General features: G+C 51.9%; 1 protein-coding gene across 2 annotated transcripts in view; it reads right to left on the bottom strand.

Moving 5' to 3' along the window:
- HK1 (hexokinase 1) overlaps positions 1-25,530 on the bottom strand; it is a 70,444-nt gene that overhangs the window by 1,441 nt on the left and 43,473 nt on the right. For both annotated transcript variants that reach the window (XM_047072877.1, XM_047072878.1), the window contains 10 exons: positions 21,396-21,551; positions 18,733-18,966; positions 16,324-16,628; positions 14,776-14,924; positions 14,338-14,457; positions 12,882-12,977; positions 11,120-11,219; positions 7,925-8,108; positions 5,415-5,570; positions 1,062-1,295 (listed from right to left, as the gene is read on the bottom strand). In XM_047072877.1, the coding sequence (XP_046928833.1) occupies positions 1,062-1,295; positions 5,415-5,570; positions 7,925-8,108; positions 11,120-11,219; positions 12,882-12,977; positions 14,338-14,457; positions 14,776-14,924; positions 16,324-16,628; positions 18,733-18,966; positions 21,396-21,551 (1,734 nt within the window). The remainder of the gene's footprint in view (positions 1-1,061; positions 1,296-5,414; positions 5,571-7,924; positions 8,109-11,119; positions 11,220-12,881; positions 12,978-14,337; positions 14,458-14,775; positions 14,925-16,323; positions 16,629-18,732; positions 18,967-21,395; positions 21,552-25,530) is intronic.

The raw sequence follows: 25,530 nt of genomic DNA, 5'->3' as shown, positions 1-25,530 counted from the left end.
CAGGCTGAAGTAGCTCAGGGCAGCGGAGCGCCCAGAGGGGATCCCACTGCCCTCTCTGGAACACCGCCAGGGCCCGTCCGGCACCTTAGCCTCGTGATTTTCAGTCCCGCCGATGGCTGTCACCCCCTGAGGAAGGTGAGACTTGGCAGAGCGAAGCACTGAAGCACAGCTTCCCGATGACGGGGCCAGGATGACATGCAGACCCCAGCTCTAAGGCACACCGGCGTGCTGCCCCAGGGGATGACGGTGGACAGACACAGGTGCAGATGGAGCAAGTCCCAGGCCGCGGCCACGACGTGAGTGGCTCACGCCTGCCCTGACTCGGGCGAGGTTGCTTCTAAGTAGAGTGACACTGCGGCCCAGCTTACCCGGGACGGTCCCAGTGTGATTATCAGTGGCACCCTCTTGGCCGGCGAAAGCACCCCGGTTTAGACAATAAGTAATACGGTCGCTCTGTTCGTAAGAGCCAAGCTTTGGGAAGTGAGGTAGATCGAAGGGCAGGTGGGGCCAAACATCCTCCTTGACCACGGGGTCTCAGACCCGTGACCGTAACGAGGCCGCTCCGCACCCCTCTCTTCCCTACAAAGCCCAGAGCTGACACGAACACCTTCCAAGCCTCTCGAGAAGCTGATCGGGCAGGGGACCGTGACAGTGGGCCCTCCTCCCTCTGTCCTTCACACCCTCTCCCCACTTCCCAAACACGGCCTCCTGGCCAGGTGGCGGCTACCCAGGCTGAGGGGTTACCCCACCCCGACCCTTACCTCACACTCTGCCTGACTGAGGAGGGGCCCCGGAGGAGTGGGGAGAGGGATATGCCATGCCGCTGGCGACAGACCGAGCAAAGCCACTCCTCGCCAAGGATCTCAGTTAAACTTCAAAGCAGCTCGTTACCTGGCCCCAGACAAAGCCGGGTCCCTGGATGCACAGCCCTCAGGTCGGCCGTGTCCTGGCAAGGAACTTTCCCGATGGGACTCACTCACATCCCGGTGTCCCACAACCATCGGGACCACTCACCAGCCCAGGGACCTCTGCCCACCCAACCGGAAAGAAGCCCCACTCACTGCGGATGAAGCTTGTAGAGTGTTCCATCTACCCCCACAGTCACACTGAGATGGTCCAGCCCTCTGTTCTCGCGGATCTTGTCCACCACGGCGGCCATGCCCGCACCACACAGCTGCGCAGCCCGTTTGGACACCACCCCGCACACGGTCTTGACGAGGATACTGTCGTCACAGGTGCTATTCAGGCCCAGCTGCTGGAGGATGGCCCGGACCTGGAGCAGTGCTAATCGGTCACTGTGGTGGACAAAAGTCAGGGGGGCTGGATGAAGCGGGACCCCCCAGTGCAGCCGGGGAGCCCACTCCAGAGGACCAGCCCCGAGTCACTGTGCTTACCACGAATAGGGTCGTGGGGGCTTTCTTCCTCCAAAATAACTTTTATTTGTTTATTTTTAAATAACAAAAGTATCACACGTGAAACTGTAGAATATTTGGCAAATAGAGAAAAATAAAACTTGGAAAATTAAAACTATCCACCACACCAGGGACAATTCTATTAACATCTGAATGTATTTCCTTCTTTCCAATCTACTTTTTTTTTTAATGTTTATTTACTTTTGAGAGAGACAGAGAAAGAGTGCGAGTCGTGGGGGGGGCAGGGGCGCAGAGAGAGAGGGAGACACAGAATGGGAAGCAGGCTCCAGGCTCCGAGCTGTCAGCACAGAGCCCGACGCGGGGCTCGAACTCACAGACCGGGAGATCATGACCTGAGCTGAAGTCAGACGCTTAACCGACCGAGCCACCCAGGTGCCCCCCAATCTACTTTTCCTAAATATCACTATCTTTGTTCTTACAATATGCAAAATGGGCTCATCTTTTATATGTGATTTTCTTGCCAACTTTTTTTCCTCCTTCACACATGTGAGCAACTTCCCACATCCTTATCTGAGAACAGGACTGGAAACAGTGCCGTGGCCTTCCACTCTGGGGACGCACCCTCATTTATTTAGTCAGGTTAGAGAAACTTGACGTTTGCAATTCTCTGCTATCCTGAAGTAACACTCTGACAAAGTTTCCCATTTACAGATCTTTGTGTGCAACTCTGATTTCTCCCTTAGGACACGTTTTTGGGTCAAAGGGATTTTGACACATATTGCCAAGTGCCTTTCAGGAGGTTGCATCAATTTCTTTTTTTTTCTCTCCCTCCAGCTGAGTTTTGGCTGTACTTGTCCCCAGTGGAAGGGATCATTTTTACAAACATGGTAATGGGGGCGCCTGGCTGGCTCAGTCGGAAGAGCACGTGACTCTTGATCTCTGGGTTGTGAATTTGAGCCCCATGGTGGGTGTAGAGATTACTACAAATAAATAAGCTTTAAAAAAGGTGGTAATGGCATGATCCTGTAGTTTGATCTGAGCTCTTCTATTAGAAAGAATGACCGTTTTTTTGTTTTTTTTTTTTAATTTTTTTTTAACGTTTATTTATTTTTGAGACAGAGAGAGACAGAGCATGAATAGGGGAGGGGCAGAGAGAGAAGGAGACACAGAATCTGAAACAGGCTCCAGACTCCGAGCTGTCAGCACAGAGCCCGACGCGGGGCTCGAACTCACGGACCGTGAGATCATGACCTGAGCCGAAGTCGGACGCTTAACCGACCAAGCCACCCAGGCACCCCATGACCGTTTTTTAAAAATGTGTTTCTTGGTCACATGAACTACCTGTTAGGTCAAGGATAGTTGGGGTATTTGTCTTGTTATTATTAAATTGAAAGAGATGACAGTGACCAACAATGATGACAAGGGTGGTAAGAGCAGCCAGCCTTTTTTGAGGACGTAGCACACGACAAATGCTTTACGTGCATCACCTCGTTTTCTCTTAACAACCCACTGACACATGTAGCGTTATTCCTATTTTAAATATGAGGAGGGGCGCCTGGGTGGCTCAGTCGGCTGGGCGTCCGACTTTGGCTCAGATCATGATCTCGCGGTTTGTGAGTTCGAGCCCCGCGTCGGGCTCTGTGCTGACAGCCTAGAGCCTGGAGCCTGCTTCAGATTCTGTGTCTCCCTCTCTCTCTGCCCCTCCCCCACTCATGCTTTCTCTCTCTCTCTCTCTCTATCAAAAATAAACATTAAAAAAATTTAAAGATGAGGCAACTGAGGCTGGGTGAAACTGAGTAACTCACTCAAAGCACATATACCCAGTGCAACACAGCGGGTCTCAAGACCGGTTCTGCCGAAGCTCCCCCCACCATGCCCCCACTCTGCATCTTGTCATTCATGGTGCAAATGCGTTCCTTAGTTTGCTCTTTGCCTTTTAAGTTTGGTTGCCATTTTTCTCTTTTTTTGGAGAGGGGGGTGGTGCAAGTGAGCAAAGAGCAGAGAGAGAGGGAGAGAGAGAGAATCCCACGCAGGCTCCACACCGTCAGCATGGAGCCCGAAGCGGGACTCGGGCTCACAAACTGTGAGATCATGACCTGAGCTGAAGTCAGATGCTTAATCGACTGAACCACCCAGGTGCCCCCAATTTTTTTTTTAACTTACAGAAGCTATGTAGCTAAATTCTGCAATTTTTTCTTTACAATTTCTTTCTTTGCTATTGTTCTTTTTTAAATTCTAGTATCATTCATGTTGATATTATTCTTCGAAAGACCTTCCCCACCACTTCCTACCCATTAGGATGGCTATAATTTAAAAAACGGAAAAAAATAACAAGCGTTGACGAAGACGTGGAGAAAGTGGAACCCTTGTGTGTACCGTGGGTGGGAATGCAAAATGGTTCAGCAACTGGAAACTGGAAAACAGTATGGCGGTTCCTCAAGAGTTAAAAATAAAATTATTACATGAAATGTTGCTCACAACAGCCGAAAGTGCAAGCGTCCGCGGACAGATGAATGGATAAACAAAATGTGATCTAAATGTACAATAGAGTATTTTTATCCTCAAAAAAGGAAAGAAGTTCTGACACGGGCTACCACATGAATGAACCTTGAGGACGTTAGGCTAAGTAAAATAAGCCAGTCCCAAGAAGACAAACACTGTAGGATTCCACTTTCATGAGGGACCTAGAGCAGTCAGATTCAGAGACACAAAGTCGAAGGGTGAGCGCCGGGGGCTGGGGGCGGGACGAAGGGGGAGGTACTGTTTCATGGGTAGGGAGTTTCAGTTCAGGGTGATGAGAAGGTTCTGGGGATGGACAGGGGTGGCTGCACAACACCGCAAAGGAACTTAATGCCACTGCACTGTGCGCTTCGAAATGGCTGCAATGGTAAATTGCATGTATATTTTACAATTAAAAAATAGTAACAAGGGGCGCCTGGGTGGCTCAGTCGGTTGAGCATCTGGCTCTTGATTTCGGCTCAGGTTGTGATCTCATGGTGGGGAGATGCAGCCCATCGGGCTCGGCGCTGAGAGCGCGGAGCCTGCTTGGGATTCTCTCTCTTTCCCTGTCTCTCTGCCCCTCCCCCGTGCTCTCGTGCTCTCTCTCCCTCTCAAAATAAATAAGTATCTTTTAAAAAATAAAATACAGTAAAAAATGTTAACAAAAGTATTCACAGAGATATTGTTCTGGTTCTTCTAGACTCCTATCTTCCCCACTTAGCTCTTGGCTGCGCTCGGAATGAGAGAGGTGAGAACGGTTTCCCCATCTGTAATGAGCACACGGCACCGGCTGCTGCCTCTCCCTCCCCCACTGCTGTGAAACGCCACCAATCGGTGCGCTGCAGCCCGCCGGCGTCCAGGTTCCAGGGCCTTCCGTCTGCTGCTAGTGCTTCACCGCTTTGGTTCTGGTGGCCAGTGAGTTTGAAGTGCGGGTTACAGATGCAGGCACGGGGGAAAGCAAGGAGCAGGCTCCAGGGCAGCCAACGTTAATGTCGCTTTTGTGGCCATTCTACAAATAAGGTGGCTCTGGCATAACCACCTTTGCAGAGCACCCCGCACCTGTCTCACGGCTCACCACGGGAGAGGGCAAAGGCAGGGACGGAGCGATCACTGCACATGAGAAAACGGGAGGAAGGCAGAGCAACTTGCTGGGGGCCGTGCCTACTGGGGGACCAAACTGTGCGATCCCAGGCTGCCTTTCAGATGAATGCGGTGGGACTAGAGCCCTGGTTCCTGGCTCTACTGGACCCCGTGCCCTTCAGCACGGGCTCTAGAATGCACCTTTACTATCCTGAAATGGAGTCTGTACAACCTCAGACACGACCTCAGACAAATATATGTAAAGCTCCCACATAAAGAATGAATTAAAAGGAAAATCACGGATAATAAAACTTTATGATTTCAATATGCAGCTGCTCAGGGGCTACTACTCCGGAGCGGGGTGAGGGGGGGACCCCCTCACAAATGACAAAATGTCCCCTGAGGTGCCTCCATGCCACACGGACCTCTAGCAGGCCTGCGGGGAAGCCCCTCATCACTCACCTCTCAATCTGGGAGAGATATTTGGTCTGAAAAATGCCGCGAGTCTTCAGCGGCTCAGAGATCTGCCCTCGGAAGAGGAACCCCTTCTTGGTGAAGTCGATCAAGATGTTGCGGACGATCTCACCCAGGTACATACCGCTGATCATCTTCTCAAACCTGAAACAGGAGCCGAGGCGGGTGTCCCTGTGAAGCCTTTGGTCTCCCAGTAGCCCCGGGCATTTTCCTGCCCTTCGGGGGCATCACCAGCCTGTGCACCAGGCCCTGTGCTCCTCAGCAGAGGCAGAGAGAGGCCAGGAAGCGCTGAGAGATCCTCAACCCTCCCCAGGACCAGAAACGAAACCACCAGGGGCGCCTGGATGGCTCAGTCAGTTGAGCGTCTGACTTCGGCTCAGGTGATGATCTCACAGTTGGTGGGTTCGAGCCCCACCCCGGGCTTTGTGCTGACAGCTCAGGGCCTGGAGCCTGCTTCGGATTCTGTGTCTCTCTGTCTCTCTCTCTGCCCCTCCCCCACTCATGCTGTTTCTGTCTCAAAAAAAATAAACATAAAAGCAAATTTTTTTTTTTAAAGAAACGAAACCACCAGCGTTCGCATCTAGCTGCTGGACAGTCTCCCTCCTCGCCTGCCCTCCTACCTTTGTCTGGCAGAACCCGCTCCAGCTGTCGGCTCAAAACTCTCCTCCCTGAGGCCTGTCCTCCTCCCCCCACCGGGTTCTATCTGCCTCTCTCAGGCTTCCACTTCCGTACACCCTCCCTTCTTCACAAGGTACACGGGCACACTGCACTCATGGTCTGCAGCGAAAGCCTGGAGAGGCTGGAGCATGTGTCCTGCTCAACTTTGAGGCCCAGGGCCTAGCACAGCCCAGTGCTACGCTCTCAGTCGAGTGCTCAATAAATATCTGCAGAATAAGCAACCAACTGGTCTGAGTCTTAAAGGGACAAGAAGACAATGAAGGGAAAATTCCTACTAGATTTTTGGAAGGTTTTGAAAAAGCCCAGAGTACCAGTCAAGCCCCCAGCACAGGGATGAAGCCACACACAGGCTGGAGGGCTCAAACAGCTACCATACTCCTGAGGGCAACCTGTTCCCGGGGCTTTTAACTCCAGCTCTCACCATGCTCAAGAGCCTCAGAAATGACAAGGGATTTAATGTTTATATATTGACTTTGGGGTGGGCAGAGAGAGAGGGAGAGAGAATCCCAAGCAGGCTCCGTGCTGACATATAGCGCCCAAAGCGGGGCTCAAACTCATGAACCGTGAGATCATGACCTGAGTCGAAATCAAGAGTCAGACGCTTCACCAACTGAGCCACCCAGGTGCCCCGAAATGACAAGGGATTTAAATGCTTCCATGGCACATGCCCAGTCCCAGTGTCCCCAGACTGGGAAGAGTCCACTGGGTCCTCCAAAAGATTTCAGGTGGTTCACAGAAAAAACATGATTGCACTATTATGATCAATTTCCATCCAGTCCTTCTCACACCATCCAGAATGCCATCTCAGTACAGGCTGACGAGGCTTTAACCCCTTCCATCACCTGCTACTTCCCAGCTACCAAAGGGGGGGTCTTCGTTTAGACTCTTTGGTAGGAAACGGGAGCTAGACTCGAATGATGCTGACCTTCCCTAGATTCACTTTATGATTATCATCTATGATAACGCTCGTGTTCCCTTCTTTCTCTGGTTAAACTTACATTAAAAATATAAGCTGACTTAAAGAAAAACATTAAGTAAATAACAGCACAGGTGGTATTTGGAAAAAGCAAGAATCTTGAGGGTAGCTGGAGAACAGCTCCTATTTGGGAGGTGCTGCCCCCACCCTCCCCCCCCCCACCATTCCTTCTGTCTGCTCCTGGGGACACGGCTCGGACCAAGTCAATCCTGGTGACGGCAGAGGATGGCCTGAGTCCTGGGAGCCTGAGACAAGGAGTCATCTGTGTCTACGCAGGGAGGACAGACACTGCCATCTCAGGGACAGTCTCTGGGACCCAAGCTCCAAACAGCCACGAGGCAGTGCAGGAGGCTGGGGGAGGATGAACAGAGCCGAAGCCCCTCACCCCCACTGGCCACATCCTAATTTACCTTGACCTTTGACAATTGCAGGTCAAGTGTGTTTTACTTCCACTAAATAAAGCAAAACCCTGCTGACCAAGAGGTTTCTATTAGTCTGCTGGGGAAGAAACACAGAGCAACGGGAAGGCCAGAATGTTCCAGGATGAACATGATCGCTGAGGGAAGCGGTGTGGCCGCTGCCACCTCGTCCTCTGGGCATACTCGGGCAGAGGCGGCACGACACCAGGACATCAACCTGGGCCCACTCGTATCATGGCGGCGGCCCGTCCTCCTGGTTCTCTGCTCTCCTTGAACCAAAAGCAAAGGTCAGGAGGGAATCTGAGGAACTAGTCTCCATGCCTCTGTCCCAGACTCCTCTCCTACTAGAAACTTCTTCCACTGTAACAGACCGAATGCAGCCTCATGCCCTCACCGTCCCTTCTTCCTCTACCAAGCACCATTACCTTTGTTTTCCAGCGTTTAGAGAATATTCATCCACCAGTCTGTCATAGAGAGTTCTGATGTCATCGAGACACCCGTTGTCCCCAAAGGCACCCCACTCCATGTTGATGCACATTCGCCCCTCGTCCCCCTCCAGCATCTCGACATTCTTCATTTCTTCCATGTAGCAGGCGTTGCTGCCGGTCCCTGCAACACACAAGGAGGGGGATGAATGGCTGTGCCACCGTGCCCGGGGAGGCAGGGAGGCGGGGAGGCTCCGGGGCCTGGGGCTCCCCAGGTACGGGATACATTTTTGAGACGAATAAAGCAACAGCTTCGCTTTCCTCAGGTTTTTCAGGGAAACCTCAAAATACAAAAGGAGAGTCAGAGAGCATCCAATTAGACGTCAACATCAAGAGCCTCGTGTGTTTACCTGCCCAGGCAGGGCCATATATACCTTAATGGCAGACGGTGTTCCAACAGGGCCCTGTGTCTTCAACGGCAAAAGTTTAGGCAATATTCAAGTTGGAGGGACATTGCCTTCTGTCTCCTCTCCGCACACACAACTGTGTACACACATGCATGTATGTAAAATATTACACTGGAGGTTGTCTACTATCACCCATGGAAGTCTGCTTATCTTTACTGATCAACCATGGTCACGGGCTATGCCTGCCCTGTCCACCCTCCCGTGTGTACCAGAATGAAGCCCACAGTTGGTTCAGGGAAGGCCAGCGTCCTCAGCATGTCAGTGGCACCTTTCTAAAGGTGACACCATTTCAGTGTCACGGCCCTCTTTGAAAATCAGAGGGTTCTTCTGAGAAAAGGAACACTTCTCCAGATGCACACATTCTGCATGCACACAATCTGACTGACATACAGTTTCCGGAGGCTCTGAGCCTCTGGTCTCCATCCCTGAACTCCCCACAACAGGGCTACTGAGGCTGCGGCCCCGCAAAGACCGGGGTGACACCACAAAGGGTTTGCGGGTCTCGCCCATGAGGAATTAAGTGTAGAAACAGAGAGGAAGACTTCTAAAATTTTCACAGCAGGGGCGCCCGGGTGGCTCAGTCAGTTAAGCGTCCGACTTTAGCTCAGGTCATGATCTCGCAGTTTGTGGGTTCGAGCCCCACATCGGGCTCTGTGCTAACAGCTCAGTGCCTAGAACCTGCTTCAGATTCTGTGTCCCTCTCTCTCTGCCCACCCCTGCTCATGCTCTCTCTCTCACTCAAAACTAAGCATTTTTTAAAAATTCCTTAAAATTTTCACAGCAATTTCAAGTGCCATGACATCCAAGCCTGTGGTCGTTGGCCTTGTCTCAGTGAACGGACTAGAAATTTTATTTTATTTACTTTATTTTTTAATGTTTTTATTTATATTTCAAAGAGAGAGAGAGAGGCAGAGTGCGAGCGGGGGAAGGGCAGAGAGAGGGAAACACAGAATCCGAAGCAGGTTCCAGGCTCTGAGCTGTCAGCATACAGCACGGCGCAGGGCTCGAACTCATGAACCGTGACATCATGACCTGAGCCAAAGTCACTGAGCCACCCAGGTACACCCCGCCGCACTAGAAATTTTAAAACCAACCAACTAACCAAGGAATACTTCCCACAGACACTTTCATGTGCACCTCTGATCACCTGGGGAGCCTGTTAAGATGCAGATTCTGATTCAGAAGGTGGAGCCTGAGACTCTGCATTTCTAACACGCCCCGCCCACAGGCGACTCTGCTGCTGCTGCTGCTGCTGCTGCTGCTGCTGGCCCGAGGTCCACGCTTTCCGTCACAGGTGCCACCAGAGTGCCACCAACCCATCCTAGGTGGGATGCGGACGCACCTTCGACACCCTTGGGGGACACAAGGCCATTCCCACTGGCTAGATCAAAAGGGCTTTGATTGTTTTCATTCCCCTTTAAAGAAACGAGTAGAACTCGCAGATGCTTCTCCCTGGGTAACTGGATTATTCTTAGGTTTTGTTTTCTCTGTGCCCCTTCACCGCAAAGTAGGAAACTGAGAGAAGAGAAGCCCCAGAAATGGCAAGGGGTGCACAGAAAGCCGAAACATATAAATCATACTTCTCGCCAGTGGGTGTCGGAAGACATCGATGGATGAAGAGAGAAAAAAGCAGGTGTGAATGAATGCAGCTGGAGCCGTGGAGAACCTCCACCAGCTCGCTCTGGTGCCAGAAACGGCTAATCGGCGGCCCTGAACTGGGCAGGAAGGCCAGGCCCGGCCGGACAGTGGGAATGTGCTGTGTCACTCTGGATTTACAAGGCACACCTAAGCCCATTCGTAAGCAGAAGAGCAGGGCTGCGTGGGGAAAGAGAGGTCTGCGAAAGAAAGGAAGAAGCAACAGAGCTCCGGAGCCGGGCCCCCACAGCCTTTCACCTGCAGCTCCTCCCTGGTTTTCTGAATTTCCTCTGGAGCCGAAAATGGCTTCACAAACGAAAAGGTCTTCGGGCACCAGGAAGGCAGCCTGTGGGGGCCTTATCCCAATCTCCCAGACACTTGGCACCCAGTCTGCCACGGGGCTGCCTGCCACCCCTCCTTGTCCGGGTGGGGCCCGCATCAGTTGGCCAAGAAGCAGGGCCTTCCAGCATCCTGACGCCAGGAGCAGGCTCAAGTGGACAACTGGTCTTCTCTCTCACAGCGCAAATCAACATGCTTCAGGAACGATGTGCTCTCAAGCCCAGGCCCCTGACGTGTTTGGACTATAAGGGAACAGCACCCTCTCTGCCGCCCACTGAAGTGGCTGGCATTGCTCGCAAACAGTGGCTGCCAAAAGCAACATGGTGCCCGAGGCTCCTCTCTGGCCCTTTCCCACAGTCAGGGGAGAAGGAGGGCTCTGCTGCCTTCCCAATGGCGGGCCCCGACCCCACAGCACCCACCTGCTGGCCCTCTGTACACGCCCGGCATTGCCCTGATGACCAGGCCAGCCCCGGTGTTCCCACCCTGTCCACCCAAGCCATGTGAGCCATTCAGAGCCTCGTTCCCGGAGAGCTCCGTTTCTGAGCTGAGTCTGGTCATAGCCTTGGGGTGAGTGTTGGGGAGCAGAAAGTCCCCTGGAGAGCTCTGTGACATTGGTCCAAACTCTGAAGGTGGCACGGAGACAACAGTGACAGACAGTGTCCCACGCAGGGACTGAGCTGCTGGCTCAAGGTCCCACAGAACAGGAAAACCCAGCCGTCCCTGCCCCAGAGACAGACTTTTTTGGGACACCCACCTACGATGAGTCCAACCTCGCAGGTAGGCTCTTCATAAGCACAGGTCATCATGGTGCCCACCGTGTCATTGACCACAGCCACCACGTCCAGGTCAAATTCCTTCGGAAAGAAAGGGACACAGCTTTAGGGGAGGGACAGCGCCGCCTGATGCATCCTCCAGAATAGTTTCCTTACCAGCCTTTAAAAAGGTAATTAAATGTTGACTAAACACCTACTGTTAGTGCTGTATCTGAAATCTGAGATCTAAAGAAAGTATTCTCCCCATTTCACAGATGATGCTGAGTACTGGCGAGGCAGCCTGGAGGGAACTGCCGTGTGGAGAAAAGCCAAGCGACGGTGGCCAAATAGCTCTCTCTGTCCTAGGAGTGTAGAGTGTGACAGTCTTTCAGAAGGCAAAACAGAAACACCAAATCCATTTCTCAGAATCTGTCCTTCAGATAGAGCCATGCAGGTACCCAAAGATACCGCATGACTTACACGGGCCCAAAAGAGAAACCATCTAAATACAGAATCGAAAGGGGCGACATAAAACACGGGTTCTAGCAAACACCGGCATCCTGTGCGGCCAAGGGAAAGAATGGGGTTGGTCTCTAGGTAGTGACAGGAAAAGATGCCTGTTTCCTATCAGAGGAAATACGCAGGTTGTATATACAGCAGGATTCCCATTACAAAATGTGTGTGTGGTGACATACGCACAGAAAGTAAACTGGAAGAATGCCAACATTCGGGGCTGTGAAATGGGCCCAAGTAGGCCATCAGGTTTCTCTCCAAAGGGATATAGGCTGTCTAGCATATTCTGCCAGGTGTGACCAATCCCTCTTTCAAAAAGCCATTCACGCCAGCCTTCCCCACCACCTGGTCATTTGTCCGCTCTTTTGAACTAAAGTAAGCAAGCCAGGGGGCGCCTGTGTGGCTCAGCCAATTAAGCGTCCGACTTCAGCTCAGGTCATGATCTCGCGGTTTGTGACTTCGAGCCCCACGTCCGGCTCTGTGCTTGATGTCTCAGAGCCCGGAGCCCGCTTTTCGGATTCTGCGTCTCCCTCTCTCTCTGCCCCTCCCCCACTCCTGCTCTCTTTCTGTCTCTCTCAAAAAATAAACATTAAAAAAAAATTTAAAGTTAGTTATTTGACTAATCCCTTCATTAATGAGTTCATCTCTAGAATTCTTCATTTTCTGTTTTGCCAATGTCCTCCAGCCAAAGAGCAGAGACACGCTTACAGGCAAACAAAGCTGGGTACATCGACTGCTTGCAACACGGGCGGCACATCTTGTGGAGCATCTCAGAACGAGCTAGAAAGCATTCACGGCGGACAGGACTCAAGCCCAGGTTGGGGGCTTTCGGGAGGGTTCAGAGTGGGGCCGGCTCTGGATTGGATGCTGTCTGGAAGCAAGGCGATTCTGGGTGTGTGCGGAGTTCTGACATGGGTATAGACTTGTCTTATTCTTGTGTAATTCGGTCACAGTCATGGAGTGAAACCTCGTGTCCAACAGGAGGGCGCCAAGGCTGACTGACAGCACCAGGCTGGGCCCAGCTGCTTTTCTCTTTTCCAAGCTGTAGGAGGATCGTGATTTCACCTTTCTTGGACTACCCTTCAACAACACAAAACCGTTCACCTCCGCTTTACTGCTGACAGTGTGGGGAATTTCTAACCCAGGTCACACGCTTCTGCATTGTTTGAATTCTTTACGACAAGCAAGTACAATTTTTATAACCCCCAAAAAACAGTGAAGATTTTTTTTAAACATCCTTTTAATAGTTACCTCTCTCCTTTTGATCGCATCCCTTAGTAAGGTTGCTACATCGTTCCCCACGCAGTCGGTTGCCTTAAAACCCTTCGTCCAGGTGATCAAGATTCCCTGAAACAGGAGAGGCACCAGGAGAATCCTGTGTAATTAGCCCGTCTGAGTAGGATATAAAATTTCACTCCCTCCCTCCCAAGTATCTCCTGAGTATAGTGACACTATGCTACGACATCTGAGGCACAAAGCAGTAAAACACAGGCAGTCCTCCACAGGCCCGCCCTCTCCTAACCATCCCCACGGCGGTCTGGTTTATAATCCTCATTTCACAGATGGAGAAACTGAGGCATAGAAGGATAACGGTGCAGCCTCTGGTATAACCAACTAGTTCCCTTAAAGAACAGTTTGCCGACAACATAAATGGAGAAATGCAAATTTTCAGTGACCCTGTTACTGCCTAAAGTAAACTTCAGGTTTGAATGAAGCTATACTTCTGCTGGGTGTGTGCTCGGTACAATGAATACGGGTGACGGTGGAAGTGAATTCCTTAAAAAAACATCAGACCTTTAAAAGCTGCAAAGCACAAGTTTATATGGATCTAACTGCTGAGATCTAAACGAGCTCAAGAGGAAAAAGCCCCAAGTCAGCACAGGGACTTGATTAACTGGCTTCCAGAGGCAGGTGGCCTTCCCTGGCTTCCCTCGTGTTGCCAACCGCCAATCGTAGGCCGTAAACCCTGGCCTAAGGCTCTGTGTGATCTGATGCTCCCTCTAGGGCCTCCTCCCTGGCCATACCCGCACCTGTGACTCTAGGAGGCCCCCGTGGCTCCTCCAGCATGACTGGCTGGGTCCTGCCTCTGTGACTGCACACTCAGTTCCCTCTGCACCAGGTACCCCCTCCCCACCCAGCCCAGTGCTAAGAGGCAGGTGGAAGGCTGGGGTTCCATTAGACTGTTGGTTCCCTGAGGATGGGAACTGTCACCTTCTGCTCTGTACCCAGCATTTAGTTAGTACTCAGCAGGTGCTCAAGCCCTGACCCTGGACCCTGTTTCATCCCATTTACTGAACATTTATTAAGTATTTCCTCCGATAGAACTCTGTGCCAGGGCACGGGGGTCCTTGCTTAAGGAGCACCCGACATAGCAGAAAAGAAAGACGCAATCCGTAATAATTATGAGAAAAGTACTATCATCGAGGCAACATTCAAAGGATGAGGGAACACTGAGGAGGGTGAGACATTTTTGCCTGGAGGACCAGGAGGCTTTCACGGGAGCGGGGGCTCACTCCACATGATAAAAGATGAGGAGACTCTCAAGATGAACTAGAGGGCGTGACGTAAAGCCTGGGCCAACCCGCTGTGACATGTGAGCTGTTCCCAACATCGAGGGGACAGTGAGCCTGGAGAAAGCCTCAAGAGCCAGCCCACACTGGCTACAGGGTGGTCAGCACCTCCCTGCTCCTACAGGGAAGAGACTTACCGCATCCAAGCTCGTCTGCTTGCAGGGGAATGAGAACGTGAAGCCGAGAGGCATTCTGGGGCCTTTGATCCCCATGTAGTCCAGGAAGTCGGAGATGCAGGAGACGATGTGGTCAAACAGCTTTAGAAGAAAAGAAGGGATTACCCGAGCTCTCTGGTTTCACGCTTTCAGTGCACACATACAAGTGCACGTTTGCACACATACACACGCACGCACACACACACCCTCCCGACACATGCAGAGCAAGTACCCCTCCGGGAACTTCGCAGTCCCCTGAACAGCATAAGCCCAGCATTGCCCAAAGTGCCTGATGCTTCCAGGCTACCAGGATACAACTGTAGAGCTGCACGAGCCATGTGGCAGGTTCTGGGGACCGCCAATGCCACTGGCCGGGTGACACGCGGGTGCCACCGTGGTAGAAAAGCAAAACCGTCTCACCTCTTCCCCAGTGCCCTGCATGATTTCAATGGGAATGGCATAGATCTTGTTGTGCATTTCCACCGTTCTCTTTTTCCCACTGCGGATTTTCACCAGTAAGACACGGAAATTCGTTCCTCCAAGATCAAGGGCCAAGAAGTCACCATGCTCTATTACGGCCAAGAACATAAAGAACATCAAAAACAGCTAAGTGCCTCTTGGCAGCCAGGAACCCAAAGACTCGAGACTTTCGGGGCGGGGGGAGGGATACATTAAATACGGAGGAGAAGCTGTAAATCCTCCCTCTGGCACATCGCTCAGGCTCAGGGAGGGGCGGGCACTAACTCACTGCCCACCACAACCTTGGAGCCGCGCTAGAAGGACGAGAGACCCATGGATGAACCACCTGTCACAATAAACAAACAGAATTCTCCAGGGTTACTGAAAAGCTTGGCAACGATGACGCGATTTGAGGAAAGCTCGTACAAAAACTAGCAATTTACATCAGTGTGTAGAGGGTTTGCAAAAATGTGCACAGTCATTCTCTTCCCTGTGCTTTTCCTCTGCAAAGTGACTTTGCAGCCCTTCCCATCAAAAGATGGCAGTCTATTTCTGCTCCCCTGGGCTCTGGCCCAGCCTTATGACTGGCTTTGGCCGACCGAGTGTGGCAGAGGCGAAACTGAGCCAGTCCCAGCCTCGGCCTCCAAGAGGCTTTGAAGTCGGTCCTCTCTTTCACAGCCCCTGCTGCTACCACTCGAACAAGCCCGGTGGCCTGCCGGAGGATGAGACACGTGGCCAGGTACGGCTGCGCTCCAGCTGACTGCCAACGGTCGGACGCGGGAGGGAGGCCTCTGAGCTGACCCACCAGTGACTACAGACTCATGAATGAGTCCAGCAGAGACGAGCTGAGCCTGGCCCCAGAGGAGCAACAATCGGTGGTTGGTATTTTAGCCTCTAGGTTTGAGGGTGGTTTATAAAGCAATACTATAATGCCATAACAAGGAACTTATACGTAGGACCTAATTCCTATCACAGATACTCATTATTTCCAGGACGCACCCGAGAAGCCCCTCAGAGTCTCCACAGGGCTCAGCCCCAACTCAGGACCGGCAAGGTCGCGTCAAGGGTTAGATTCTGTTCTCCAACCTGCCTGGGTGTGCAAAGCCCCAGGCCTCTGTCTGCCCCCAGCACACCGTGTCAGGACTTAGGAAGGGTGCGCCGGGTACCTTTCCTTCCGCGGCTTAACCTGTGTGCGAGAGAACCCACAGCAACCTCGGTGCTGTGGGAGAGGCCCGGTTATGTTCTTTAAAGAACCCTTTCTAATTGTGAGCCGGACTGTGGTTTTCGAGATGGTGCCTGCCTGGGAGGCCAGATCCAGGGAGAGTCAACTGCCCTGAGTCACACACGGGGCAAGTCGGTGGTAAAAATGGAAAACAGAGGTTCTGAGTGAGTTTTCCAGCTCTTGCCAAAATAAACACAACCACTGGAGAGGCCACCCTCCCTCCGCCCCACTCGGTCGCTGGTAGGAGAAGCAGGAGGGATATGCTGGTCCCCAGAAGAGGCCCTCACCGGTCCCGTCTGGAGTGCTCCGGACGAAGGAGGGCAGCATCTTGACTACGGCCTTTTCGTGCGTCTGTTTCCTTAGGCCCATGTCCATCTCGGCCCGCATTCTCTTCTTCACCTCCAGCAGCATATCCTTGGTGAGGCGGAAGTGGGCCAGGGTCTCCTCGATCTGCCGGTGCTGCTCGGCCAGGCGGTAGGCCACCGCGGTGACCATGGCGGCCCCCTTGCCGCTGCCGCTCTCCGAGAGGAGGAAGCGCACATCGGAGTCGGGCACCAAGCGCCTCAGAGTCTTGTGGAAACGTCGTGAATACCTGGGGGGGGAGGGGGGCGTGCCACAATAGTTAGACTGCGCCATCTGTCAGGGACCTCTGCTTCCCCTTCCTTTCCCATACCTTAATTCCGTTTTTCTAGAACTGATTTGCTCATGCCCCAAGTCATACACATGCACTGTAGAAAAGCTCTGGCAAATGCAGAGGAGTAAGAAGGAAAAATGAAATAGTCACACGCAGCAACGAGGACTCTCATTATCAGCCCGGTGTTTGGGAATCAGATGCATCAGGAGACAAAGGTGAGCTCTCCAACTTCCACCTCAGGTGACCTTGGGCCTGTGACTTCACCCTGGAGTCCAGGAGGACTGACACTATCTCCAGACAGTGGTGGGGTAGGCACTGACTGACTTCGTCAACAGCTCAGACTGGTTACTGGCGCTGGGGACAGGCTCCACAATCACTCATAATCACTCTTGTTTTTTTTTATTTTTACCTGCCCTTTCCCTCTGCCCCCAAGGGTCTGGACATTCTCTATTGGCTAGAGGAGGACTTTAGGACAGGACTCAATGAGACAGAGCCTCCGCAAAATTTATGGTCGGTCGTCAGGAAGGAAGGCTGCCTGCCAAGGGAAACAGGGAAACCAGAACCCCAAATATTAGCAGTGATCAATGCCAGGGGGCAGGACTAAACGTAACTTCTACTCTCTTTGTCATTTTGTGATCTAACGTTTCTGTGTACCAAATAGACGATACTTCTAAAACAAAACGCATTTAATCAACATTATCGTTTAAAAGGTGACCCTGGGGGCACCTGGGTGGCTCAGTCGGTTAAGCGTCTGACTTCAGCTCAGGTCATGATCTCACGGTTGTGAGTTCGAGCCCCGCGTCGGGGTCTGTGCTGACCGCTCAGAGCCTGGAGCCTGTTTCGGATTCTGTGTCTCCCTCGTTCTCTCTGACTCTCCCCCGTTCATGCTCTGTCTCTCTCTGTCTCAAAAATAAATAAACGTTAAAAAAAAAAAAAAATTGAAAGGTGACCCTGTCAGTGACGAGTTCTGGGGGTGGCTGGTGGGGCTGGTCGTCCAACAGTGGGAATGTACTTAACACTTCTGAACTGTACGCTCAAAAGCGGTTAAGATAGTAAATTCTAGATTGTGTATTTTCCCACGAATAAAAACAAATTTTTTTAATGTGATGTTACAAATCCCTAAGCTTTCTTGTCCATACATTTGCCGAGAAACCACCCCCCCCCCAAAAATGATAGCTAGCTCCATTATCGAAAATTTTACAAATACTTTAAAAATACGAAGGAATAAAATTACGAACCTAACGGACAATAGCATCTGACTAGCTCAAACCCTGCCCCCTCGTGACAATGATTTCCATTTAAGTCAACGTTTATTATTCAACGCCTGCTAGAACTGGAGTGAGGGCGTCACAAGGCCACTCTATGTACACTTCGTATATATGGTGGCCAAGTACCTGAGGTCCTGCGCGAAACTCACGTCAAAGGGAGCTGTTGTTAAAAGCTAGTCTATAATTATAGACGCAGAATTTCACCTTTAGCCTTTAAAAAATGTGCAAGCCGTGTTCTTGGTACCACAAAAGGCTTCTGCAGCTAAGGCGTTCACTACACCAGGAGGCAGCACGGTGACTGCCCCTCATCGTCAACAGGGGCCATTTACAACTTCTAGCTCCCTCCGGCTCTCCGCTCTCAGATGCAAAATGTCAACAAGCTGCCCGTTTAAAAAAGGCACGTCTGAGGGGTGGGGAGCCTTTCACAGGAACCTCTAAAACAAGAATGTGGGCATTGCACCCTTGACCCGAGCTACAGTGAGGATGAAGGTTGTTGACGAAATATGAGTAAGCAAGAGGATTTAAGATACAGACATGTTCCACCCAGCGCTCCTGGCAGCTACAGAAATCCCCAAAAAGACTTATGAAATGAGACTTGACAGTCCAGAAGCAACACCAGGAGAACGGGCTGAGGGCCAGATACTTCTCAAGTGGGCAATTCTGACCTTCCTGCCCAGAACTAGATACACTCTTGTATGCCAAAAACCTTCACTGGGTGCAAAAGTCTGACCTCTGGAGGAGGTCCTTAGCCCAGATGGGCACTGAGCACCAATGATAGCAAAGGGCAGACTCACTGTGGGTGCGTCTTGTAAAGAGACCCGTCGACACCAACCGTGGTCCGCAGCCTGGGTGTGCCCTTGTTATCTCGAAGGCGGTTCAAGATGGCGCCCAGCGTTGCAGCCACCAGGTTGGCAGAGCGAAATGAGACAATGGTACACACGTGCTGGACTGAAATACAGTCGTCATCAGATGGCTCCACTCCCAGGCGGGTCAGGATTTCTTTGGCATTGTGGAGGCCTTCCTTATTCCTGTGAGGTCAGAGGCCAATTAACCGTGGGTTAAGGACCACATCAGGCAGTGCAAAGCACTGAGGTTCGAAAGTGCTGGAAAGGTGAGGGGCGCCTGGGGGGCTCAGTCAGTTAAGCGTCTGACGTTGGCTCAGGTCATGATCTCACAGCTCGTGAGTCTGGGCCCCGCTCTGTCAGCACAGAGCCAGGAGCCTGCTTTGGATTCTGTGTCTTCCTCTCTCTCTGCCCCTCCCCCACTCGTGCCCACTCTCTCTCTCTTCAGATTCTGTGTCTCCCTCTCTCTCTGTACCCACCCCCACCTTGTGCATGTGCCCGCTCTCTCTCTCTCTCAAAAATAAGCATTAAAAAAAATTTAAAGAAAAAAAAAGTTGTATGGTATGGAATTAAGACATCAAATGCCTGAGAACAGGAGGAGGAGTCTACTCTGTAAGAAATACCAGGTAATAGGAGAAAAAATAGTAGTAGGTCGGGTTATGACACGCCGGGCACACGGAGAGAGGTGGAGAGGCGAGACATAGCTGCCCACCCCGGAGCTCAGTGCTTAGGAGACCCAGGGAGACCGCCGGCGCTCGGGGTCTGCGAGTTGCCCTGGGAGGCTTACACTCCCTTGAGGTTTTCCAGTCAAGTTTTAATTTTCTACGTACACGTTTTGTTATCTTTTGTTAGATTCGTTCTGAGGTACTTTATAATTTTTTTACTATTACAGACGACATGGTGTAGATGGCATAAATTCACGTGTATATATCTTTTGTTCACTTTAACGTAACATAGTAACGTAAGATGTTAATATGGGGTAAACTCAGGCAGCGATATGGGCAAACAGCACCGTCTCTGCAATATTTCTGTAAGTCTAAAAATATTCTAAAATAAAAGGGTTATTTAACATTTTAATTATTGCCAATATATAGAAATATAATTGACTTTGGCATCTCCTCTCCAGATGATTCCCTTACCTCTCATTATTCTATTCACTCCTCTAGATATTGTTGGTGTTCCATACACACAATTAACATCTGCAAATAATGATACTTTTACTTCCTCTTTTTTTTATTCTTAAACCTTTAATTTTTCTTTCTTTTTTTTTTTTTCTTTTTCAACACTGGCTACGACTCCAGACAATGCTAAATAAAAATGGGGGATCCTCTCTTACTCCCGATTTTAAAGAGGAATGCTTTGAACGTCTGTCTGCCCTGGTAGGATGCTTAGGTTTTGTTGAGAAAGCCTTTATTACAATACACACGCTTTCCTGAGCTAGCTCAAGTGGGCTTTTGTTTCGTGGTAACCAGTGGGCCAACACCAGAAGCAGGCCAAAAGGAAGGCATTTCCTGACTCTGTCGATGACTTTGAGGGCATGCCATGAGCCTCCTGCCCCCTCCCTTCTCAGTAGCCAGCCCGGAGGCTGGAGGAGAGAGGTGGCTGGGAACTCAGTATCATGGCACCCCGCTGACACCAGCTCTCCCCTGGTAGTTCCCGAAGGAGAGCGATCCTCAGGTAAATGCCCGTACATGGATGTGGCAGAGGAGTACGTCCACATAAACCCTGTCCCATCTCCTCAGCCTCCTTCTCTACCTGCCGACAGCTCATAGGCATCTTCTCCCAGGAGCCAGAGCTAGGAAGCCACTGGTTCGATCGGAGTCTCCAGGACCACCGCAGGGCGGTGGCAATGACAGCTTCATACAGAGATGAAAGGACTTCTCCAGCACCAAGCTAGCCCTATCTTTCAGCAGATGGCCTCACCTGGCTACATGTCTCCAAACCAGGAACAGAGCCTGGTGGCACACGGAGGCCGGCCACAAGAAAGGAGTCCTTCAGACTTGGAGGTGCCCAACCACTTCAAACGGCTGTGGGATCAAGTTTACCCTCTTCCCTCTCAGGGTGAAAGCCCGCAAGTAACAGTCAAGGCAGAGAAATCCGGGTTTCTCAAGTTGAGGCCGAAAGGTAGCAGTCAGGTTTCTGGCTGGACTCCTTCCTCCCATGTCGATCTGCCCTGTCTCAGCTGTTAATCGATGTTTCCCCAACTTGTGCCAGGGAACATGTCTGGCGGTTAACAGGTGAGAGAATTGGGGGGAGTAGTGGGAGGGCATTTCAGGCATAAAAGAAGTTTGGGAAATTATAAGTTAGCCAAAGTGAACTGGGCTCTCTTTACCATGCTAATGAGTACTGTAAATCTCTAAATGGAGGATTTAGTAATTCCTGATTCTTCACGGAATACCTTATCTTGAGATCCCCAGGGTTCCCTGGAACACAGTCTACAGAAGGTCCTACTATGTGCAGGGAGGCTTCCAAGCCCAGGCCCCGGGCTCAGTGAGCGTCTCGTTCACCACTGGAGTCATCTACTCCCTGGGCTGTAATCTCCCCTGTGTGTGCAGGTGGGGATGGGGAGGGGCTGGAGCGAAGGAAAAGAGAAAGCCTTGAGGGGCGGCACCTACTTTTCAATGGCTGACACATCACTAGTCTTGAACTTCCCCCTGGTGAGCAGCTCCGGGGTGATCCGTCCTTCAAATAAGAGGCCCTCCTTGGCCATCTTGACCAGGATCAGTCGAACCAGCTCCCCCAAGTACATGCCACTCACCATCTTCTCAAACCTGCAGGAGAAAAGTGTATGGCACCTGTCAGGTCCTTCCTACGTGGGTACCCCAGGGGCAGCTCATGAGGAATAGGACAGACAGAGGGGAGGGAGAGGGAGCCACTGCCTCGGGCTTCTGAGCTCATGGTCCCGCCGGCAGGCAAAACCACACACAACCATGTGACTAAATGGTGACTGACGGGACAGCAGTGGGGGAGGGGTGACTCCTCTAGACCCCACACCTATCCCTAGGTGGACAGAGGAGGTAAGCAGGGACAGGCGGGGAAGGCTGCCTGGAGGTGAGACTGGAGGCCCCCAGACAGAAATGAGAATATGATCATTTCTTATACAACTCTATGCTCTGCCTTTTATTTTTTATTTTTATTTATTTGTTTTTCTTTTTTAAAGTACGCTCCACGCCCAGCACAGAACCCAACATGGGGCTCAAACCCACGACTCTGAGATCAAGATCCGGGCTGAGATCAAGAGTCAGACGCTTAACCGACGGAGCCACCCAGGCGCCCCTTTGCTATACTTTTTATTTTTATTTTTTATTTAAACAATTTGTTTAATGTTTATTTAGTTTTGACACAGAGAGAGAGAGAGAGAGACACAGTGTCAGCAGGGGAGGGGCCGAGAGAGAGGGAGACACAGAATCCAACGCAGGCTCCAGGCTCTGAGCTGTCAGCACAGAGCCTGACACGGGGCTCAAACTCATGAACCGTGAGATCATGACCTGAGCCAAGGTCAGACGCTCAACCGACGGAGCCACCCAGGTGCCCCTTTGCTATGCTTTTTAAAGGGTTTTCGTCCCCATCACTCCAGTAGGGAGGCTCCAAGCCCTGAGAGAAGGAGGTGGCTGGGGAACATTCTCTCCATTTCCCAGCTCAGTCAGAACAGGTAAATGCCTTCTCTGAGGGAAGGCTGAGTAGACGATGGGGCTGAAACACAGCCATTTCCCATGGGACTCCTGTCACCGGCCACCTCCCTGGCATCCATGTTCCCCTTCTCTAGCCAAAAGGGGCAAAAATTTGCTTTGGGGTGCCCATTCCTCTCCCACTGACCTCACCCTAAATGCCAGGGGAGGGCTCTGAGTAGCTTAAAGCCAATCAGCTCATCCCGCTGCTCGGGCGGCGCACAGCCACGGGCCAGTCACAGAGCGAATTGCCTCTCTTGTGTCCCTGGGCGGGGGGGGGGGGGGGGCACGAGGCGTGGGCTCTGTAACTGCAGCGGCCACCTTGAGCCCAACGCTGCAGAGGAGAGGCTACCACGGACCAGGGCTCCGCGCCACACCTGAGCCAGACTCAGGCCCCGAATGCTGGCTGGGCAGGGCCCAGGAGGAAGCCCTGAGCCGGACAGATCAGAGAGGCAGGTCCACGTCCAGGTGGCCTGCCTCTCCTCCGAGGGAGGCCAGCTGGCACACCCAGAGCTGGCTGTGACACAGCAAAACAATCTGTTCCGTTCAGAGCCAGGCCCGGGAGCCAGGGATGTTGCTGGGACCTGAGCGCCTGGCCCTCCCTCGCCCCGACGAGGGCGCAGAGAAACACCGCTCTCATTGTTCCTGCTCCTGACAGGACCAGACAGGACCGCCCCAGCCACAGCTGTGTCGAGGATCCCCGGCAGGACTCAGGCCTTTCTGAGGCCCGGCTGCCCAGCTGCCGCCCCAGGTACCTGTGGGAACGGCCTCTGCACAGCCCCGAGCCGGAATCTCGAAGCAGGCAGGAGCCAGACTGCCCGGGGCTCAATCCCGGCTCGGCGGCTTCCTGTGCTACTTACTTCTCGATCCCCTCACCCAGAATATGGGGATAACGGCAGGGCCTACCGCTAAGGCCGCTGGGCAGAGGATAGGAGTTAACAGGGGCAAAGTGCTAGAATGTCTGCCCTTGCTACGCATCCCACTTTACTAAGCACTTCCCATGTAGTAACTTATTTGATCCTCACTAAAACCCTATGAGGTAGACAATATCACTATCCCCACTTTGCAGATGAGGAAGCTGAGGCATAGAGAGGTTATAAAACGTGCCCATGGTCACCGTCCCAGTTCCACACCAGAGGCTATGCTCTAACCGCTGTGCTGTTCTGCCTCTCTCATGGGCAATGTCATTTAATGTCAGCTATTACTGTCATGCTAGCAGCCCCACCCAGCCCCACCCCCAACCCTGTCTCTTTGTCTACCTTCATCAGCTCACTCCTTCCTGAGGCAGCCTGCCCCCACTGGGCAGCGTGACAACAGAAAAGGTTCCCGCCCTTAGGATGAGCCAAAATCAGCCTCCTGGCACCTTCTGCCCCTTGCTTTTCACTTCGCCCTCTGGAGACACTCACAACGATCTCCCTTTTCTACACGACGTCTCTTCCACACATGGACCCCATCATCCCCTTTTCCTAGAACCCCTGTCAGAGCAGCAAAGCCAGGAAAAAGCACCTCTGATGAGCCTCGCTCAGCTCAAGCCAAAGGCTCACGGACACAGCAGGGCTCCTCAACCAACATGCTCAACATGCTCTGCTCAAGTGAAGCCAAGTAACCAGGCAAGCCGTGATTCACCTCCTAGCACTCAGTGCCCACAAACACCAAGGAGCCGCAGCCTTCCCGCCGGCCGGTGGGCACAGGCAGGGCCGACACCCACGTGGCCTGGGGACAGGCTGGCAAGGGCGGGCTGGGGGTCATGTTCACACAAGGGGAGCAAGGACTCGCATGCCGATCGGGAGCTCCCCTGGCAGCCGGGGTCCGCTCCAATGGGCCGCCCGGGACCAGAGAAGTGGGAGAGGTCTGAGGCCACGCTAAGCAGGATTAGAGCTTTGGAGAGGTTCCGTGGAGCCGGCAGAGCAACCATAAGAAAAGGTGTTTGGGGACTGACTTCACTAGCGTTCAGGTCAAAGAATTCTGCAGGTCAAAGCATCCTGCTGTCATGGTCACTGCTGCTGCTCTCTTGGGGGACATGTGGCTCCTTGCATGTTGAAGGATGTGATAAGGAATCACATAGGGCAACGGGATTCAAAATTCCAGACACGACACGGAAAAAGAAGATTAAGGAGTCCAAGAAGACAGGAGGGGACGAGACGGAGAATTAAAAATCACAGAAGGTGGGACCCAAATCTGTAGTAGGAGACAGGCATGTGACCAGAACAGGCCTAGTGTGGAAGGGTGGTAGGGAGGAAGCTGAATATCTGATCCCTTCTAGAGAGACACCTCCTAACTCTGGGGTAAGGCTAGGGTTGCTGGGTACTCAGGGCTGTCCCCTGCTATCCTGAAAGTAGTTATCACCAGTGCAGGCAGGAGCCACAGAGCTACCGTGACGATACCCTTCCTGGCCAAATGTATACAGTTGGTACTCAGTAAACGCAAACTTCAGTCAAAATGAATGAGTGCGTGTGTAGTGGTCTGGAGTCCGTCTGGGTACCGAAGGCCTTTGCACAAATCCCACACACTTACACTTTCAACCCTGGTTAAAAAATGGAATCACCTGGAGAGCTCTTAGGCTCTTAAGGACAGGTCCCGACCCGGGCCAACTGGGTCAGAATTGGGAGGAAGGCGGGTAGGGTGAGGGGATGCCGGGGCTACAATATGTTTTTTAAAGGCCTTTATGGGGGTGCCTAGTTAAGCGTCTGACTCCTGACTTGGGCTCAGGTCATGATCTCGTGGTTCATGAATTCAAGTCCAGTATAAGGCTCTGAGCTGGTGGCAGGGAACCGGCTTGGGATTCTCTCTCTCTCTCTCTGCTTCTTCCCTGTGTGCATGCATGCTCTCTTTCTCCCCCAAAATAAATAAGCTTAAAATAATAATAATAATAATAATAATAATAATGACATTAATAATAATAATAATAAATATAAATAAAAGGCCTTTACGTAAAGGCGATGAGCAATCAGCGATGAAAAACCACTCCTCCAGACCACCACTGATGATGTTGGTCCATAAATGGTAAGAGATGAGTCTTAGATATTCTAGAAGGTCACTCTAAAAACTCAAACTTTCAAATAGGGCAGAAAACCCTAAACCT

This window comes from Lynx rufus, unplaced genomic scaffold (assembly GCF_022079265.1).
Source record: "Lynx rufus isolate CCGP_SWC_20201006 ecotype Redwood Valley unplaced genomic scaffold, mLynRuf1.p SCAF_11, whole genome shotgun sequence".
In the NCBI taxonomy this organism is placed as follows: domain Eukaryota; kingdom Metazoa; phylum Chordata; class Mammalia; order Carnivora; family Felidae; genus Lynx; species Lynx rufus.
This window is presented reverse-complemented; position numbering and strand designations above follow the sequence as displayed.